Here is a 22,190-nt window from a genome sequence, read left to right as displayed (position 1 = left end):
CATCAATATCTGTGATAAGCCAGTACTGGCCGATAATATTCCTCCCGTGTCTGTCGGGCTGTAGCTGTAGCTCACAATACAATTTAGACCATTGTATCGTAAAGCTATAACACAGCTTGTAAGATCAGCAGAAGACAGCATGTTGATAATTATATCTGCAACATATAGATGCAGTATTGATATTACTATATATATCAAAATTATCTCCAGATCTTTTTGGTGTAATCAGTTTTCAGCAGTCTGGCTCATAACAGATCTTAAAAGCGAATCCTCCTCAAAGCTGCAAGTTTGTAGTGCAGCAGTGCAAAGGCAGTTTCCTAAGGGCTTAATGGTGATATGAAGACAATAATGAATGCACAGTGTTAAAGCATTGCTAATCCATCTCCACCTCTTCTCAGTAGAGTGGAATAGTGAGGGGGCGTCAGGGGACAGGAATCACTGTAGTTAGTTTGTACCAAACAGTCTTCTTCTGTTGGCCAGCTCCACTGGATGAAGTGTGCTCTTCAAGGGCACCTCAACTGTCGCTGCTGAGGTGGAGGAGAGGATTGCTCATTATGAATTTTCTAGACTGAACATCTAAGCAGAGTGTTTTGATAAGTACAACCTGTTGTTGCTGGTGCTGTTGTATTCTATAGGTGAGAAAGTTGTTTTTGATAAACAAGAATCTGTGATCAAAATGTCTCGCCATCCTCATGAGATGCTGAACTACATTTGGAGGTCTGTCAATAGCTTAAAAAAGAAGGCACTCAATTAATAATTCAAAGCTGTCGTTTTGTTTTACCATACCATAGGTCGCTTATCCACTCCTGCATTTCCACTTACTGTGATCATGAGAGGGTTTTGCAACTGATTTTCTATTTTCATTGTAGTTTGGATTCTAAAGTCTTAAGTTCTCCCTTGGTTTGAAGGTTGAAGTTTCATCTCAGTTTTAGGCCTTTGATGTATATTGTAAGAGTAAGCAGCCTCTTGTTAACTCCTCTCCAGGCTGTGTTTTAAGAGAAGGTGTTTTAGGCGTTGTTATTATGTGCTCATTATTTTCCGCAATGCTGTAAGGGAGAGGGATACCCCCCCCCCCCCCCCCCCCTTCTCTCCATCTATTCCTCCCTCTCTCTCTCAGCCTTCTCAGTGACAGCAGACCCCCTGCTCCTGTTTTTGCGATTCCGGCATAGCATCTAATGAGCTCAGAAGAATTGCTCCACAGGAAGAGTGACAGCTCCTGGTCATGTTTCCACCACCTCTCCTGCTGCGCTCCAATCACACCCACTCCTAAATGTATCTATGAAGCCACAGATGAGGTTCTCTTTTAATAGTTTGGATATGAGTAACTCTCCAGAAGCGGGAGATAACTGTTTGGATGAATAAAGGGCGAGGTTATCCTCTGTGTGGGTAAAAATTCAGAAATGATTCCCTGCTTTGGATTTTAGGGAGAACTTAAGGCAAAAACAACAGCTTACCTGCAAACTAATCACCTTGTTGCATAAAAAATTCCCGAAGCATGGCTTATGCTGCATTCACACAAAATTCGGCAATGTGGTTCTTTCCCGCAGGGTTGTGTGGAGGTATGGTCATGTTTATTTGGGCTTTAGAACATAACTACCGTAAATCGGAAAATAATCACTGCTTTGCTCTCCCCAATGATGCTCCCTCTCTTCATTCACTCTATAGCTGCTATCTCTCTCTCGCTAGTTGAGCCGGAGAGGATGGGCCAACAGACAAATCCTACTCATCCTACCTTTGAAGATATTCTGTACTTGGAGAAGAAGACCTCATCACATGCCTAAACTGGTCCCTAATAGGGCTGCAAGTAATGATTTTTTATTTATTTTTTTCATTGTCGATTAATCTGATTATTTTCTTGATTAAGCAATAAGTTGTTAGGTCTATAAAATTTCCACAAATTGGGGAAAATGTCAGTCAGTGTTTCCCAAAGCTTAAGATGACATCAAAGGTCTTGTTTTGTCCATAACCCAATGATATTCAGTTTACTGTGATAGAGGAGTAAAGAAACCGGAACATATTCATGTTTAAAAAGCTGGAATCAAATATTTTATCTTAAAAATTGACTCAAACCGATTCATTTAATAGTCGACATCTAATCGATTAGTTGATTCATCGTTGTAGTTCTAGTCCCTAGTGTGACTGGATTGTCTGTTCTGTCAGCTGCTCTTTTTTGTTGTTAGAATGTGCCATGTATATGACCAATACAGTGGTGTCAGGAGGTGCACAGACTTACGCTGTTAGATACTGCCAAAATAATAATAATTGGAATGCGCTCTGAAAATACTTTTTCTTTCACCTGTTAATGCCAATTAACTGTCTAAACACACTCAGCCACAGTTGGTGTGGAACAGTCTGAGACATAGGCTCCCATTGTTTTCAAAAATGTATTAACAAGATTGAAAGTCCCATATCAGCCCCTAAAGCTTGCTATGTTCATTACCACCACTCAACAATTTGAAACAATTTGAAACAATTTGACAGAATGAACACCACCCCGTATGATTTTGCTATTCTCAGAGGGTTAAGAGAGTGGGGATAAAAATATTAATTTGTCCGGAGGGTGGCCATAGAGAAAAGACTGAATGGTCATTAGAATCAAAAGGGCTTATTTCTTTGGAAGCTTAAAACTGCTGAGCAAAGATTCGGACAATCTGCCTACTAGTTTGAGTTATATTGTGGGGACAACTAACAGTATGACGTAAGGTCGGAGCAAGGGAAAAGTCGAGTGCTGAAAATAAAAGCATGGTTTTAATGCTTTTAGGGATAATGAATGTTTCCAGTTATATTCGTTGGCCATTAGTACTGACCTATATACAGGCCTAACTTTGGCCTGCCGGTGGCAGCAGTGGAAAGGTCAGGTGGTCACCAAAATATTAGGATTCATCCTCTGGGGACTGTGAATATCCAGAGCATTTCTTGTGTAAAGGTAAACGTTTTGGCCTGTGGCACTAGATGATATGGGACAGTGTGGATGTGTTTGTGCCATCCATCAGAGTTCGTCTACATCAAGGGACATTGAAGTTTTTCTAGCTTTTCGGCTTGTGGGGGCCTAACACCTTACTTGTTTTTTTCTGTAGCTCGTAGTTTTCAAGATATCTTGCTCTAGACTAAAGTGTTGGACAGCCATAGCATTATGACCACTGAGAGGTGAAATGAATAACACTGATTATCTCGTTATCATGGCCACTGTCATTGGTTATATGTTAGGCAGCAAGTGTCCTCAAAGTAGATGCGTTAGAAGCAGGTAAAATGGGCAACTTGAGCGACATTGACAAGGGCCAAAGTGTAATGGCTAGGGGTGTAACGAGACACTTATCCCATGAGACGAGACAAGATTCGAGATTGGGTTCACAAGATCGACATGAGACAAGATTTTAACACTATTTTTAAGGAATCTTTAATGCTGAATTATATGAAAATTTTGAGCATTAAGCATTTTATTTCCTGCATTCTGATTAAATTTTCTGCACCAGTTTATGGCAATTTTTATTTTTTATATAAAGAGAAACACAAAATTTAGGTGGCAAAATCTATAGCCTAACTATAACAGAATATAGTTATATTTCTTTTTTTTAAAAACAATTTTACGTCAGTGCAGCTCTCAGTCATTCTGTGCTACAATCAGATCCTGTAGATCAACTTATTTAATATCCCTGCTGATTCATGATTTAGTCTTTCCTCCTCTTTGTATCTTTGTTTGGGGAAGTAACGTCTTTAAATGTGACTGTGGCACCTTTTCACCATAATTATAACTTGTTTTATTTTAATTTAGTTATAAACTCCTGGACTTTAATAGCTTCTGTGTTTCAGCAGATTTTCTGCTTGTGGTCAAAACTTTCTGCACATTCAGAATCTCTCCCACATAGGCTATCTGTGTTCTCTGACATGTCCAGAGAAAAGGCAAAATATTACCAGAATAATGTCATCATTTAATGAGAAGTCTACCTGCCCTATACTCTGCTGTGCATTACTTTATTTATTCACTGGTAGTAACGTTATCCCCTTCATTCATATTTGATCGACTGCATGTGAAACCGAAAGTAAATGATCGGGCAGAAATCTCACCACAAATCCACACACATTAACTTCCAGTGCAGCTCACAGTCCCAAACAGAGCAGGCTGCGCTTCAGTTTTTAGATGTTTATGTTGCAAAACTCTACCAGCTACTTTACCACTCGTCACAGCTGTCTGGACCATTGATAAAGGTCTGGACTGACAGCACGAGGGGTTCAGCTGATTACTATGACAGCGCTGGTGTCAATCAGTTGGGCAAAGTTGATTCACTCCGTGAGTCTTATAACATTTGTATTTCACTGCGTGAGAAATTTAATGTGTGGCTTGACAGCGTGTGAAAAATGTAATTTGAGTGAGTCTCCGAGACAGCCTTTTACCTGACGAGAATTCTTGTCACAATTTAATTCCCTGAGTGGCCTCTTTCAGCAGGATAATGTGCCCTGCCACAAAGTAAAAATTGCTCAGGAATGGTTTGAGGAACACAACAACAAGTTCAAGGTGTTGACTTGGCCTCAAAATTCCCCAGATCTCAATCCAACTAAGCATCTGTGGGATGTGCTGGAAAAACAAGTGTGATCCATGATGGACCCACCTCGCCATTCACAGGACTTAAAGGATCTGCCGTCTTGGTGCCAGATACATAGCACACCTTCAATGGTCTAGTGGAATCCGTGCCTTGAAAAGGGGGACCTAGACAACATTAGGCAGGTGGCCATAATGTTATAACAGATCAGTACAGACTCCAGCACCCAGCCTGTCTGTGCTCAGCTGTTTTCCCCCATCTAAGTTCAATTCTTTGAATTTTTAACCACCCAGAAAATATAGGAAAAAAGTCATAACAGACATAAATGTATTCAATTCAAAAAGGCCTTGATTGGTAACTAAAGTTGCTCTCATTTTCAGATCAGTTCATTGTGTAGGGATTAACCCACTGAATGACACACTGATGCCACATTGGTGGAATCGGCTTTCGGACTCGGCAGGTATTTAGACCTGCATCACCACCCTCCTCTTCATCTTTCTTAGGATGAACTTATACTTAGCGGAGTCGTCCCACGCCTTATCATCTTTCGTCTCACTCGGGAGTCTGTTACCTTACCATGAAGCTTTCCTTTTCATGTGTACCTTATGGGCTCCTTTCCTATAACTCAGACAGCTACAGATCAAAAGTCGGCAGAATATCCCAGTCTAAAAATATTAATTTGAACATCTGCTCAAATAATGGTCCTTTTTATCATACGGGTTATTTTAGTATTAAGTTAGAATATGTTGTACATTACCTTCTCATACCTAATAAGTAGTTGGTTGAATTCAAAATTTGGAATATCCTTGAATTAAGAGCAGTGTCTGGTTGAGCATTTAAATGTCCTCTCCTTCGGATCTTGCCTTCCCACAACGAGCTGTGTATTGGTTTGCTTGGAGCTCGTCCTGTGTTGCAGCAACATGCCTACTGTATATCATTATCATACATTATCATTTTAGGTCTGAAAATATGAGTGAGGAGTGAAAAATAAGTCTGTTTTTGTCTGAGCCCTTGTCTGTTTTGACCTAATATTTATGCCTTGCACATTTGCACATGACATTTTCTTTTTCGTCTGGGTTTGACAGTTGACAGTGAGCTAACTATAATGCATGATGGTGGGGGGGGGTGCTGTTTATTTTTGCTACGGTTTGGGGTTTGTTTTCTGAATGGTATCTGCAGGAGTGAATTCAGGCCCAAGAGTGACCCAGTTAAGAAGGCCATGTTTGTGTTTATAGCTGGCTGTCCTCTCATCTCTACGCCACAGTTCTACTTTGCTGCTGTAAGGTGGAGCAGCCTCACTCTGCCTGGGAAGCAGTGACAAACAGACGGATAGACTGTCCTGTGAAGTGTTCTCCTTTTCATGGATGCCAGGGTGGCCCTGCCGCACGTATGGACAGTCCTTGTCCTCCTGTCAGCAAAGCTGAAGTGGATTGACGCTGCAGAGGTCTACACCAACACCTGGGCTGTCCAGATCAATGGGGGGCCAGAGGAGGCTGACCGCATCGCCAGGGAACACGGTTTCATCAACCACGGCAACGTAAGTTGTACTTACAATATACTGTGTGTGTGAATGCATGAGTTTGTGCACAGTAAAGAGGTGTTTCTCATACTTAATAACTGTCTATATTGCTGCATGTGAGACTATCCACACACAGCTGTTGCTTGCAGGGTTAACATCAATGTTATGAAACTGTACATCAAAGCCGGGCATCAGAGAGCCTGACATGACACCTCCGGGCAATCCTGTTTGTGCAGAGGATTGCAAAAGTATGGTCTCCTCCACTTCTTGTAGCTTAAGTGGGGCATGCATGGCTTCCCAGCACACTTGCAGACAGTTGTGTTTACAGAGTAGTGTTAGGAATAGACAGGAATAATAAGGCTGTTAATTCAGGGTCTCAAGGAAGATTGTTATATTTAATTATGATGTAGGTAGTTTAATTTTATAGCGACCACTTTAGCTTCTGTTTTTTGGTTTGCCAAGTCAATTTAATTAACAGTTTGTATATAGGGAAAAGAAAAAACAAATTATCAGAAGAGGGGAAGAATAAGGGGGAGAGAGAGGGTGAAGTAGAAGTGACTCATTGTTCTTTCAGTGGTGTGTTGGGTCCCTTGAATATCAAAATGCTTCCAAGGTTAAGCTTTTCCATATTTGTGTGCAGCAGTTGACAGTGAGTTGCTATTTGGTACCCTCTTCCCCTATTGCTCCACTTGAGACTTAAACTTCATTTGCATTTGTCTTTGTGGAGCTGCCTGAGTGCTGCACACGCCAGTGAACAGCCTTCTGGATTACTTCTTAGGAATATGCGTAGGAGGTTCTGCATATTCCCACCCCGTTTCTCCCCACCTCAAATAAAGAGGATTTTCTGAAAGAGAAGGCTTGCAAAATTAATTCTGGCTTATCATTGCTTTCTTTATTTTGTAGAAGATAGAGCTTTGTCTGGAGCACAAAGCCAGATGTTTTTAGTCGCCCAGTTTTCGTAGTGAACAGTTGTCACATGAGTTTCCGACAATCTGGACAAGATTAGATGTGTGTCATTATTAAATGCTCTTTGTCGTTCAACCCGTTATATTAAATTGTATCCATGTGACTTAACATTGAGCTTGTCTAAGGGACTTACATTCTGCTTGAATCTTGAGTTCATTTAGTATTGATCTGGATAGCTGCACTTGTTCCAACAGTCTAAATCTATTGTACTGCAGAGTGAAAGAAGCGTACATTAGGTGTAGTGGCCACTAACAGACTTTTGCTTTTGTGAATTCTAGATAGTGAATCAATCTTTAGTCTTAGGGAAATTGGGTAAAATGAAATGTTCAATATTCAGAACACACATACATATTCTACAGTCACACAGGGACACAATGCTAAGTCTGTCTTCCTCCAAGCAAGGCAATTCTTCTTTCTTTCATATTTCCCTTATGGGATCACTTTCCCTAAAAAAAAAATAATAAAAAAAACTTTATGGCTTTCTTTCTCTTGTTTATCTCTCCTTCCCTCATTTCTCCCTACCACAAAGAGCCTCGGTTCTGTCCATTAAACCGCAAGATTAATGGGGAGATGTATATGCTTTTATTTTTCCCTTCTGCTGATTAGTGATTGCGTCAAAGTTGTAGAGCCAGAAGTAGTCACAGTAACGACTCCTCTAAGACGTCTGTATGTTACTGAATCTCTGATGCCATATGGCAGCTCGGGCCCCACCGCATGAGCCCAGCACATCCTAAGAACAGCCTACTCACTTCAGACCAGCCAACCAACATCACCTTTCTGTGGTTCTGGGTGCATAACACCACAACCCACAAGATGTCAATCTCCTTTTTTCCTGAAGAAATGCTGTAGTGGAGGTTCTTGTAGATTAGATGTGACAGGCAGATATTCCAATACTGGATATACAGATGTCTACAAGTCTAGAGAAGGTGACGGTGGATGATAAAAGGAGAGTAGGAAAGAGGGTAGAAAGAATTGTGATAATTGACAATTTCCCATAAGAAAAGGGTAGACGTGAGACATGTGGTGATTGCAGGGTGGTTGTGAGGGTGTGTGGGAGACACTAGCAAACCAAAAAAAGAAGGAAGATGGCTAATGGAGTATGGTATTACGGACTGAGAAAAAGATTTGGTATTATCCACTGTCTGGAATTAGATTTTGTGGGAGTACATCTTCTGTCACTGTTTCACAGAGCCACCCAAATAAGTTTCATTTTAGTCTCTAGTCCCTGAGTGGTTGCTGTGAGAGAAGGATGATCTACAGGCTTTGTGCAGTGCCTATGCTCAAGACAGGACAGTGTGGGTTATGGGTTAGGCAAGGTATTGTAGGGTTGGGGGCTTAGAAGGGAAACGGCTTAGTCATTTCCCTCATCAGCCTTGGTGGTTGTTCTACAGGGTACTTGAAGAGAGCAAGGAGGCTGACATATTATCAGGAGATAATGGGATTTTTATCACTAATGTGATTACGGGATCATCACATAACTTATTATTTGTTCACTGCAGTGCTCACAAATGCCTTATTGTCTTGGTGTGTCTTTATGTATTTGCATATTCACTCATTACGTTTCAGCTTAATTTTCTTTGAGTAGGTGTGGGGGGAAGAAAATGTGTGTGCGCATGCGTTCAACACCAGAGTTTAAGTGTAAATGTCATCAAGACTTCCTGGTGTGCGTCGGCATTTTACAAGTTGTCACAGAGCATTGTTATCTGTTTCTCTGTGATCTGTTCAATGGTTTTTTTCTTCCAATAATGTTTTTGTGTCTGCGTGGGAGAGCCAGACCAGGGTTTAGAGCTAAATGTCACGTTGTGTTCTTGGTGAACCGAGTCAGAATCATTGTTTTTACGGGGATGGATCTGTGGGCGCTGACAGACTGAATCAGTCCCTCTGCGGAGTAGACATCTAATGCCAGAGCCTCTTTCTGCGTTTGTGTGTCTTTCTATCTCTCTACTGCTCTCCATCTTGGTTTTGTGGTTTCTTTCTATTTATAGCTAACTTACTCAAAAAATGTGGCTAGAGAGTAATCTGAAATAAACAACACGCAGGTTTTTTTTTTTTTAATCCAGCTTCCCACCGTCTGCTCCAGCGGCTGTGGCCCTCTTCAGAAAACTGCAGGAAAACCCTCCACTGGCACTCTTGTTGTAGGGCGAATGGGTCATTTTCAGGTAGCGAGAAAATGTTGCAGCCACCTCGTGTCAGCTGATTGCACAATAATATTACTTCAAAATCCAATATTCCTGCTGCAATTTCTCATTTTTTCAGACCACTGTTTTCCAGTTTCAGACCATCACAGCCCCAAACATGCAAACGCATACCTGCTCTGTGCTAGGTAGAATGTAATCCACTCCAAGGCCTTTGTCCATTACTCTGCATATGATACACTGCCAATTGTGTGATGCACCAGCACCTACTTGCCAATTCGCTCTCCCGCACGCTCTCTCTCTCTTTTGTTGATTCAATTCAAATGAGCTGTATTGGCATGAAATGTAACAAAATAAAAACATCAAATACATCTCGCTCCCTCTCTTGGTCTACTTAACTGGTGGCTATGTGAGATGGTCACGGAACGTCAGGACTGAGTTTCTGTTTTATTGCTAGAAGAAATGACACTGATGCTTTTAAGACTGTACATGGGCAGTTTGCTCCGTGGTTGAGGAGGGATCACAGCTATAGTGATTATTTATGTTCGAATGTGATTTGTAAAGCGAGCTCTGTCAGGCTGATTATATCAGATGGTGTCATTGCTTTTATCTCACTTCCATTTGCCTGTGGTGCGGTTGGGGAGGGGTGGGTGTGTGTGTGTGTGGCTGTTCATTTGCTTGGCTTGCTGATGTCTTTGTCCTCATTTTAAGGTAATAGTTTATTAAAAGGAACATCAAATGTATCTTTCTCGCTCTCTGGTTCCCCATCTCAGTCTCTGCCCATTGTTTTCTCTCCAGTGCATACCCGTCCTGAGACGTTCATATCCTCACACTTCAGCACTTTGGTTTCTCATAAACCCATGCTACACTGTTCTGCAGCATGCAGACAGGCAGTACCTGCACCTGCAGAATTTGCTGTCTTCTATTTCCCACAGGACTTTTTTGAAGGCATAAATACAGTGCCTCTCTGAAAAAGCTGTGAAGTCTTGCCGTTGGCACTAACGAATCTCAATAGTCTGTAGAGGTGCTAATATATTATAATGGTACCAGGAGATTATTATAAGATTATCTCTCAGCAGAATCCCAAACTTGTTTTGTTTCATTACGCTTTTGTCCAAAGTAATTTTCAGAATGATTTGTTTTGTCTTCTTTCTTTAGGTAAACATTTTGTCACTGCAATAAATATTAACTTTGGATGAGTGAAAATATTCTTTTTTTTTGTTTGTTTTTTGACCTTCTTAAGTGGAGCTAATAAATGTACATAAACATTAATATTCATACAGATTGATTGACATTCATTGCCCTAATTCATTTCTGCTCACGTGGCACCATTTCCTCCAAAACATCATTAAGGTGTATGACATGATCTAAAACCCCACAAATTTCAAGATGAGGGCCCCCAAATCCCCCATTTTCAGCCATGGACATTTTTGTTTTTTTTACTCCTTTTTTCTTGCTGACTGTTCTTTTTGTGTAATCCTCTCAAAGTCAAACAGTTTGAGATCATTCTCCTGTGTAAGCATAAGGCTGTCACTACATATCACTTGTTAAGTAGAAAATGGAGACGTGTATACACACCAGAATTCATAAAGCTTGCATAGATAGCTCTAGAAAGTTTATAGAATTATAACGAGGAGATTTTACTATACATTTAATGTGGGTCATACAACAGATATCAATCCAATACTACAGCAACACTAGCATGCAATTTGTGCAACCACACAATTGAATTTGAAACTAAATTTGTCACTTTGTGAAATGGAAATTTTTCATTTTAGTGAGAACCTGTATTTTTTTTTTTTTATTTCAGTATTTTAAAGTGTATTGAAAAAGAGGTTGGCTATGAGCCCTTGCTGGTAAATCAGTAGCGGACAAATGCATGAAATATAGTATCTGTATACCTTGAAAATTCCGAAGAAAAGTTCTCTTTTCTAATGATGAATTTTTCTAGTAATGACAAGATTATTTTTGCAAGCCACAGCTTTTTCCTAACACCACACCACTACACAAAGATATCTTCAAACAAAAAGTATATAAAAAATCTAAAATATATTTATAAATATTTTCTTACTAATTTCCCCTGTGAATAGACATTTTACAATCTATTTGGAGCTCATAAAATACTCAATACTATCATAAGCCAGTGGTTGTGGCTTTGTATCAGCCTTTATCAACTTGTATCAAGCGACTTTTTATTGCACATTTAACATGAAAATATTAAGATAAAAACATGAGTAAGAATTGGTTCACAGTTTATTGACATTCATCATCTTTTAAATTTCAAATTCGTAACCCAGTACTTTGCTAAGTATTAACGTGCCTGCTGGCATCACAAATCTCTGTTAGTTTCTTTAACCTTATGTTCTGCCTTGGTTGTTGTTTCTGGATTGGGTTGCTGGTTGCTCCATGCCCTTTTCCCTTGCTCTCTTTTTCTTATTCTCTGTGTGTGAGTGTGTGTGTGTGTGCGCGCCTGCATTTGTTTTTGTGATGGTTAGTTATCTTAGGGTTTGGTGCAAACTTCTGCTCACTGCCTCTCAGCCATACTGTAAAGCCCTTGTGACTGTCTGCCTGCTGGCTCACCAATCTACAGCCTGTTCTGGCATTAGGTTGCCATGGAGAAAATTGCCAGCATATTATTGCCAAGAGACTGCCAGTGTTGGAGGGGGATAATTTTTGTTGGCAATACAGTACCGATCTCAAAGACATAAAAAAGGTGTCCTCTTCCTACAGCTATTTGTACTTAATTATGCCATTTAAATTAGACTCTTGAAGGCTTCCTGCTTTTTGTTTTACGCCCCTCTCTTAAATATGTAGTATTTAAAGTGTGTCAAATCTACTAACAGTTTGGACACAGCTTTAGTCTTATTTTTTTCTTGGGTATATAAGCTATTTTATACCTGCATCATCCCCTCACTGCAACAGTATCCTATAAAATCCACCAGGAAATGTTGCTTTGCAAACTTCTCCTTTTTCCCTTTGTGGCTTTCTGCCATTTTCACCTCCTGTCCTCTATCATCTTTTCGTCTGTTAAAAAAATATTTTCAGGTAGTTTGCAGGTGTGCTCTCCAGTCACTGTCCCTTCTTCTTCTAGCTTCCACTTTATTTGTGTTTACCGATCTTAGTGAAGTGTACCTCCTCGTCCCAGAGCTGTCTCTCATTTAAATGCACCACTTCATTATATGGAGCCTGCAGCCACCAACCTTTTAGCTGTTTCCAAAAATGTCTCCTAGAAATGGGTTGGTGCTGTGCCAGAGATCCGCAGAAATCATTACTCAAAAGGTACTCAAAACTGTTTTATAACCAGAAATTCTTTGACCTATAAAACTGACTTTAGTTACGTCTGCTACTAACTGAGCTGGACTGGAAGACAAGGAGGGTTAAAAAGAGGATGGGTGTTTTAATGGAAAAAGGATGCCACAAAGACCATCCAGTATAGATCAAGTGTGGGGAAAAGGACAAAGTCTATCAGACTGCTCTCTGCTCCTCTGAGATATGGAGCCAGCCATTCATGTGCATTGTCTGGCTTCATTCAAGTCTCTTTTCTTTAGGGAGTTCTTTTTTTTTAAGACTGCTCACATTCATTATCTGCCCATTATTGCCTAAGGATGGGTTTGAGTAAATTGAAGATTCCTTTTGTAAGGCATTTGTCAATATAATTCAGCCTCAGCTACAATATTTCACTCCCACAGCTATTGTCTGTGACATATACTAAACTTATATGTCACAGTTGTGGAAGTTCTGTGGGTTTCATAGCAGAGTACAGAGTAAACAACATGTGACTTGTTACTAGATTAACATACCAAATCTCATTTGTTCATTTACTTTATTTACACATTTGGCCCTTTGACAAACTAGGAGAGAGTAAAAACAACTGAACATTCCAGCTCCTCAGCAGGTATTGTCAGAGGTAAAAAAAAAAAAAAAAAGCAGGGCTTCTTGATTGTTTTGTTTATCTGTTAGGGTTCTTTTTAAATAATTAAAATCATACGTTTGCCAATAAACAAAAAACTAAACACATGACCAAACACCATTTTTATCAGATTGGCACGTCTAATTACATACTATCAATACGGGAATGTGATAATACCCATTCAGTATTTTTTGTCATGTAGGGATAGTGCGTATCAAGCAATATCTCTTCCTGTCTGTGTTTGCATCACTGCATATTTATTATTTACTTCAATGAAAATAATGCTAATGTGATGCAATTCAATAAAAGAGCCTGATAACCTGCATGGTAATTTAGGAGTTTTTATTTTGTGTTGTTGTTTTTGAAGAGTCAGGGTTAGACAAGGTTAGCTTTAGAAAATAGGTCCTCAAAACTCATTACACTAATTAGACTCAGAAAGGTATTACATGTTGCGGGGCTGCTTTATTACATTTGATCAGTGGTTCTCAAACTTTCTGTCACACGCCCCTTCAGAAACCGAAAAAAGTGGATTTAATTTTTATCAATCACTAACATGCAATTGAAACAAAACAATTTTTTTTGTTTATGCCAACACATGAATCATAATTACACAACTTTAGGCCTTCTTAACTCCCCAGTTTAAGAACTACTGCATTAGATAGTACAGTACTTCTGCTCCTTTTTGTCTTTGTTGGTTCTCTTTACTGAATGTTCCTGAAGGGTCCTTTGCAATGGAGCAGGGCTATATGTATGTGAGCAGGCTATTGAAGGTGTACATCGTGTGTGTGTGTGTGTGTGTGTGTGTGTGTGTGTGCGCGCAGGTCTTGTGTGTGACATTATTCATACAAAATCTTGACTGTTGCACATTTGTGCTGTCAGGGTGTTTGCCTGTACTGTACGCGCAGCACTCAGGTGTACATTGCGGAATCATTTTCGTAACAGCCAACGACAGCACAAACAGTTGCATGACATACAGATATGTATCGCTGCAGTGGCTCAGGCTTGTGAGCCCCATCGTGTCAGACTGTTCACAGACATGTACAATATCACAGTGAAACACTTAGAGAGGCACTACCTCTGAATTGCTCTGCAGTTGTGTAATGATTCATTCATCGCGCCAATGCACCAATTATAAATGATGCCAAGTCAAGGCATCGATCTACTAAGAGAAATAATCAAATTACTTCAGCTTTAGCAACAATCAGTCTGAAACAATTTGAGTTGCAATCTTCAGATTGAAATAAATCTCAGATTGAAAAGTGGAAACTGACATTATCACTGCCATTACACCACTAGTATAGCTGTTACTAATATAAATGCTTAGACTACTGCTGCTAAAGTCACTACTACTTAGGCCACTGCTGCCGCATTCACAAACACAAGTAATATTACTGAGTGTAATGTGTGCCAAACCCTGTTTAGGCAATCATAGGTGAACACATTTCTGTTCATTTTTAGTTAGTTTAGTAGAAACTGTTTCCAGTCAACGTTACTGAATCACTTTGTTTCCTAAAAGTGAAATAAACCACATCCAGAAAGAAAAATAATAATCCTTCTTGAAACAAATTGCCATTCTTTATGTAAAAAAAAAAAAAAAAAAAAAACTTTCTTTGTTGTTCTACTGTAGAGCATGGGCGCCTTTATCCTGCCCACAGGTTAAAAAAAAAAAAGAAGCATAGACCTTGAGTCAGCCTTGGGCTCTTCACACGGGGAATAACCTCCAAGCATTCTGCATGCCAGACAACTGAACAGGATTGTTCAAGCAGTGCGAGCAAAGAGTTACTCACTCCATGTTTTTTTTCCTGTTAACATACAATACAACAATACAATCAGAAATCAGAATCAGAAGCTTTATTGCCAAGTAGTATTTTACACGTATGAGGAATTTGCTTTGTTGATAAGGTGCTACATGTAGACAAACATGCAGTTGACATAAATAAATATAGAAAGATAGAAATATGGAATAAACAGATGCAAGTTTTATATAAGAATGATAAAAGAAAAGAGAAAAATAATGGAATGTTCAATCCGATGTTCAATCAGATAACATTTATCTTTTTCATGTGCATGGCTTTGAGAAACTATTACTAGAAATGTAATGTGTGTGAGTATCAAGAGGGGTATAAATGGAAAATAAGAATTAGAAATAAAACAATACAGTTATAGATGAGGGAAATTGTTACCCAGAGGTGCGATTGAGAGATAAGATTAGTGCTCAGCCAGTATTACATTCTGTTGGGAGAACCCCAGAACACCTCTTTCAGTCCCAGCTCCACTAAAACATGAAACGGAAAAGACAATCTGAAGCCTGCAAGTGAACAATACAACAATAAGTAATTTGACTGTGACTGAGGACATGAAACAAGTTATTAAAATGTTATTAGTTTAGACTCTGACTATCATGAAAGGTCTTATATCTTTGAATAACTCACAATGTTTTCTTTTATTTGATATTTTAGCATTTCATTTTTCATTTCGCTATATTTCATATCCTGTTTGGATGGCAGTATAATATATAGGATTTTTCTTGTTTGTTTGTTTTTTGCGCAACCAGTCAATTTGGCATGAATATTTTAAGAACCGCCAAAATGTAAATCAGAGCTCAGTACACAAACAATTTTGATGAAAGGGAGGTAATGCACAGACATTCAGCAGGGTTCACAGCATACCAGCAGTTATGATATACAGTAGTTAGCTATAACTGGCTGTGAATTGAAGCTAATTGTATATACTTTTTTTATAATCACTTAAATACATCACAAGGTGTCAGTTCAACTGTGATGCATTAAAGTGCTAAATGAGTCATCTAACTTCACAATTACTGTTGAAAAAAGTAAGTGGGTTTCGCATGTCAGGGCGTTTCAATTATGGATTTCCACCATGCGTGTTATTATTTTTGCCGCCTGTGATGTTCCACAAAGGATTGGGCTCCTCAATCAAGGACCAGCATTCCGTGTTTTTTTTTATTTTCCATCAGGGGGTCTTTAATGTAAGAGAAGTTGAAAATCGGTCTTTGAGCATTACTTCTTCGCTGGGAGAATACAAGTGACCATGTTTCATGACCTGCCTGCTGTGTTCTGCTGTGTTTCAGGGATTGTATGGGAAGGAAAAATAAAGTAGAAGACAAATCAAGTGAAACTTTTATCAACCAGCATGAAAAATATCTACAAAGAGTCATTATCATACACAGCCAGGCACCAGCTCATGGAGGTACTGACTCCATGAGCTTTTTTCTCTCTTTCCTTAACCCCCCCCCATATCCTACTAGAAAGCCTGACAAGCTGAAATGATGCCAGAAAAAGTTGTGCAGAGCAATGTGTACTTTGTGATGCTGTAAAAGTATGACCTTTTGAGGAAAGCAGAATGCAGAAGTAAAAGGTCTGTGAGCCTGGATATCAGGCTCCGCTCTGAAGCGTGACACATGGTCAATTGTAGGCTGATGCGATTTAGCCGAGACAAGACAGAGAGTGATGGGCGCCGTTGGTGATCAGATAGTTTTCTGGAGTTTAGAGAAAGTTTGTGGATTTGTTTTTCATCAGTAACTGTTTTCAGTGGACAGTAGCTGCTCTGTCATATCATACATTATTATAAGCATTTGTGTCTATAACGAACACAGGGTGGTCCACTTTATATACAGTGTATAGATTTATATACAGAGTATGTATGGATCAAAGTTACACTCAAAAATGCATGGATTTGAAATCAAACTATGAACATTTGTATAATTAGTGGCTAATGATCCATGTGGAGCCATTACGGAGCTCTTATGTATGGGTGCATGGGTGCTATCATGCAGCTCCACACCCAGAGATGAGAGCTGTATGTAGTAGTCACAGTATAATACAGCCAGATCATTCTCAGCCTGAATAATGTAGAAAGAGTGGCTGCCATGTGGAAAGAATACCGTTCACAGTAGAAGATGAATGCAGAATACTTTCACAGTGTTCGCTCCATTTTCATTCTCCTTTAGAATCCTTTGTGGGCAAAGACCGAGTGTGGTGTCGCATGAGCAGTTCCCCCTAAAATTTAAACGATGCTGGGGGTTCTTCAAATTGTATTCTCTAAAATAAAACTGACATGAAAGAATGGAGCAGTTGACCCAGAACATACCGGGGGCTTTTTGCTCAAATGGTACTTACAACCTCCTGGCATTTAGCTCTTGATAAAGAGTTTGTCTCAGATATATAGTAATTTAAGCTGGGACTGTTGTAAATGGGTACTATTGGTCTGCAGAACCTTCTGTCTGTGTTCACATGAAGTCCTTAGCCAATGATGAGCATCTATTTCAGGCTGCTTTCCTTAACTGATTAAAGAAAGACAGTGTCTGCACATTTTGATTTATGCTTTTATTCCCGAGACTGGACAAACAAGTTTATTTCTGTATACTGCTTGGTCATAATAAAGAGTAATGCACCCTCTGCTTAAATGTCTCCTCATTAAGAGGTTGAATAGAATAGAAGGTACTATATATTTCTAGTCTACATTATGCAGTAATGGGAAAGATGACTTCCATTATTTATGTCTACTTTTTGTGTACGCTTGTAGTTTCTTTAAAGCCCCCTCACCCCCATCATACACCTGTCCTCCATCTGTGCCTCATTATTTTTTTCTTATATGATATCTTTATTACATTTTGGCAATGTACTACTTTGGAATAATTTCACTTAGCCTGACCATTGTATGTATATGTTTTGGCTGTACTAGTATAGAGTAATGGCTTGACTGAACTGATATTTGAGCTTGGATAGTGCAAAAGAAAACAGTTTTGGTGTATTTGGTCACCATTACTGGAGCAGGCATGACACGAAGTGGCCACCCTTCTATAGCAGTGTTGGGTTGGAATACATTTTGTTGTGAGATGATCAAACACATTGAAGAAGCTTCCCTTCAAGTGATTAACTGAATGCATCAAAGAGGCTGTCAAACATGACTGAAACTCTTCTCCTCAGCTTTTCATCATAAACCTAATGGCATCCTGCTTCTAGCTCCATTGTTGTGGTTTTGTGTCGTTTTGTGTCTCGAGCCAGCCTTCAAGAGAATGTCTGTGCTCCTGTTATGGCTGTATGAGAGGAAAATGAAAAACAAAATGAGGTTAAAAATGTATAAAGGTACAGGGGATGTTAATTCGTTGGTCTGTTTTGCAGAAAGCCTTCCCAGTATGCTCCCGTCCTAAGCGTAATAGGAAAAAGTCCTAAAGGTGCTAGTCATATGATGTAGCTTAGTAGAATGCTTCAGCCATTTATCATTGTTATGAAGGCTATCATGGGACCTTGCACAAGAGTCCTTTATAATAAGTGCTCTGTTCTCTCATATTTTCAGTGCTGCCACACAGATGCATACACCCCACACAGCAAATATGAGTGGTAGTTTAGTCCTTCTGTTTCTGCTGCATCAGATTTATATACCCTGCTGCAATATATTTACTATGGCTGAACTGTGTTCCCCTTCTCACAAATAATTGATATTTAAATCATCTTTCCAATTATTTTCATTTCCTCTCCTTCAGACTGTGTTTGGGTTTTTTGGTGTGTAAAATAATTAGGCTTTGGTCTGGAAATCCTTGCTGCTACTGATCACACTGTGTTGTGTTGAGATGAAACGGTTGTAAATGTCATGGCCTTTGCAGCATAGGGACGTCTTGCCTTGAATAGCACTATAAAAAATGGCTGAATGCCATGCCAGAAAGCTCACTTTAATGTCTTTATTTATGCTTGGTTGCTTAATACTTTGACTGTTGTCTCAACAATCCTGTCAGCTCTGTGTTTATACCTTGCTGACAGTAAATAGAAACACAGAGAAATTATTTAATGGAGTGAACAAACAATTAATAGCTTCCACCCTGCCAGTTCTGGTATGGGTGGAAGTTGAGGGGCATGAGTTTCACTTCATAGATCACTATATTTTCTTACTTTTTTGCCAGACTTTAAATTTTAATTATGGTATTTTTTAAACCTGGGCCCTGTTATCACACATTTTGTGACTAGTAGGTACAAAAAGTTTTGGAACTTGTGCAGTAGAGGGCTTCAGCCGGCAGCCGCAGCTCTGCTGCAGTGGTTGCAACATATGCCTTTGGGGCAATTGCGCAAGTAAAAAAAATTACGTCCACAAAAACTGCTCAGACTTTTTCCAGGTGTTTGACAAGATAATGGAAAGGGGTCCCTACCAGTAACACCCCTTGATTTTAACCAGAAACAGAAGTGTTGCTCAAGGACAATTCAATGCTCTGAAATCTTGTGAGAGTCAAGTTGTTGCAGGAAGACGTCGGTGGAAACGTGATCCAGTGTTGCAGAGAGGAGTTTGTTGTGTTGGAGTAACGTTAGGCACTGAAGTCTTCCTAGCAGGGATCCTTTCAGGGTTTAAAAATACCAAAAGCAATTATCATGGCAGCAAAGTTTTACCTGCTTCTTTAATAAAATCTGTATGTATGTAAAATCTGAATACCTTTTTTTTTTTTTTTTTTTTTTTATTTTTTTTTTTTTTTTTCATGGCAGAAGTGTTGAGTGATTAAATAGTAATAAAGATTTGTTTTGACATTAATATAATAACAGGGTTTCCGTGGGGTATTAAAAAGTCTTCAATTTCAAAATCAAAATTTAAGGCCTTAAAAGGTCTTAAATTCAGTTTGTATTCTAGGTCTTAAATAATTTTTTAACAATAATTTTATTTTTTTTTTTTCCAACCTTCATGTAACACTACCTCTAATGCTTATTAAAATGCTCTTGCGCCACTTTAGAATGTTTTTTCCTCCATGGTGTTGTAGTTCTTCTTTCGCTTGTCCAAATCAAGCAGGAAGCGATCTGATGCGAACACTGAAGACCCTTAAATCTGCATTCTACTGAACGGCCAGCAGGGGGCCACTCTTCTGGGTCCAAAAAGAAGTGCGGCTCCATAAGAAATAATGGCAAAATGAACATACTCAGTAAACACTTTCCTGATGAGTTTTAATACAAAATGATGTTCATCTAGTAAACTATGGTCCCTTTTATTTTAAAATGGACCATAAAGCAGAGTGTGCTTCAGGGCGGGATTATATATGATTGACAAGTTGTTACCATGGCGACTTGTCAATCAGGCTAGAGGCAACTCGCACCCATGGCACTGTGTAAATTTAACCAGCGCCATTGAAAAAGCTTATTAGGAGTTGGCTGTTCACTTTCTCTGGTGAGTACATTTAGTTTTAAGACTGTTGTTCGCTACACAAAGTTATGTTAAAATGACAGTTAACGTGAATTACAGATGCACCTAACTAGGCAAGCTAGCTAGCTCCACACACGGCCGTTATGCTGCGTTCCACTTACCTCGGAAGTCGGTGGTCGGAGCTGGGAATGACCTCACAACCGAGTTCACGGCGTTCCAGTTAACAAGTCTGAAAACCTCGCTCGGCCAGCTGTTTGTTTACAACTAGCCAGGTTAGCTATTGATACGCCGGTTGATTAAAAAAAACGCATTGTGCGGTATTTACTCACACTCAACACTGTAGCAACACATCCACAGACAGCTGTTGAACTGGTATAAACTGCAGCTTTCACTAACTGTTGATACCCCAACAGCCATCTTGGATCACGAAGTCGGGGTAGTGTAGTTCTCCCGACTTATGGGGGCATTCCCTTTGAAATTTTGACCTTTGAACTCGGAAATTCCGACTTCCCATGTCAACTGGAACGCACCATTACCTCAACTGTCTCGTCCAAATATGGTCACGTCCGGTGCCGCTGGTTGAAAAAACTCAACATGACGGCGCCCTATCGGGCAAACTCAAGGCTTCAAAACGGCAGTCTAGAAACCAACAGGTGACATCACGATGACTACGTCCACTTCTTATATATAGTCCTGAGCCCTTTAAAGAGAGAGTTGCGTCAGCGGGGGTCCAAAATGCTTGATCGTCATGTGGTTCATGGAGACCGCAGATAGTTCCCGTCCTAGGCAAGCAATTGAAAATGAGCGAGAGAAAACGAAACGGCAATTTTAAGCAATTTTTGCTAATTTATACAATAAATGCGTTGATTTACAATACTTATACAATACACTGACACGTGTATGTAGTTACATTACTATTTTTTAAATAGGAGGACATATATTTTTCACAATAACAGCTACAATCACGTACCTTGTTGACATTTTTTGGCTTACCTTACATTGTCAAGTGTATTCTTCTTGAAAACATGTTTTAAAATTCAGATCATATTTACCTTTCTAACATTCCTTTTAGTAATCCCATGGTACCAGGGAATTGATCTTAATGAATAATGTAATCTTTATGACTTCAGATAGAACAGACAGTGATTGTCATGTATTAATGTAATAAACGTCCAATAAAATCAGCATGTTAAGTGGTTTGTGCCTGTGTACTGTCTTACCATAGTCTACAGCATGGTTTATTGTGCTGTGTGGAGAAAAAGGAGAAAAAAGGAGTACAAATGTATGGTTTCCTAGCTGACATGGAGAGGAGGAAAAAATGGTTGACTCAGGTGAACAGGAGCGACCTTACAATCACTAAAGAGGCTAACAACAAAAAATGTGAGGTACTTTTTCCACAATAAAGAACACATCACTTGCCTTAATGTTTGGTTTATTAAAAACATAACTGGAGCTAATCTTCAGGCTCCACTGAACCCCCTATTTCTTGTGCTGAGAGAGGGAGAACAAGAGAGAGAAAGGGTTAGACAAACCAACACATCTGTAAAGATTCATCCAGGCCATGGTTATCCAAGAAAAGTTGAATCGGGAGCAACTGTACTTGGTTGTAGATGATGTTTCAGAAGAAGTACAGTTGCCCTCAGTTCAACCTTTCTTGTAAACAGCTACAAGTTTGAATGAGAAAGTTATGCATTGTTAAGTTTTGGAACTTTATTAATAGCTTTTGCTGCTGATGTTGGTATCAGTTACTAGATAATTTGTTAGTTAGTGAATGTTTTTATTTTTTCAAACAGTTCTCACACACAGGAACTTTGATGATGATGTGATATGAATTTGCACAAAGTAATTATGTAATTAATATGTTAGTATACTACTTTTAGCGTTAGGGGTAAATCCCCAACCCCCCTAAAATAACTAACTAGCGTTTTGAAATCTCTTATTCATACACACACCACTAATATATTTAAATACAATTTAATGCCACC

At 39.3% G+C, this 22,190-nt stretch overlaps 1 protein-coding gene across 10 annotated transcripts in view; it reads left to right on the top strand.

Annotated features, from left to right (window-relative positions):
* furinb (furin (paired basic amino acid cleaving enzyme) b) overlaps window positions 1–22,190 on the top strand; it is an 81,600-nt gene that overhangs the window by 2,984 nt on the left and 56,426 nt on the right. For 2 of the 10 annotated variants that reach the window (XM_038705057.1, XM_038705054.1), the window contains exons 2-3: window positions 1,687–1,804; window positions 5,803–6,075. The exons of 1 other annotated variant lie outside the window; for it this stretch is intronic. In XM_038705057.1, coding sequence (XP_038560985.1) covers window positions 5,899–6,075 — 177 coding nt within the window. In that variant the 5' untranslated portion in view covers window positions 1,687–1,804; window positions 5,803–5,898. Of the gene's footprint in view, window positions 1–1,665; window positions 1,805–5,773; window positions 6,076–22,190 lie in introns of all 10 variants that reach the window. 7 more of the 10 variants (XM_038705055.1, XM_038705051.1, XM_038705058.1 and 4 more) reach the window with 4 other exon arrangements.

Source organism: Micropterus salmoides, unplaced genomic scaffold (genome assembly GCF_014851395.1).
Source record: "Micropterus salmoides isolate LMB-PRFRI ecotype aquatic unplaced genomic scaffold, ASM1485139v1 Ms_hic_scaffold_8, whole genome shotgun sequence".
NCBI classification, from domain to species: Eukaryota; Metazoa; Chordata; class Actinopteri; order Centrarchiformes; family Centrarchidae; genus Micropterus; species Micropterus salmoides.
Note: the sequence above shows the minus strand (reverse complement) of the source record. Positions and strands in the feature narration are given on the sequence as shown.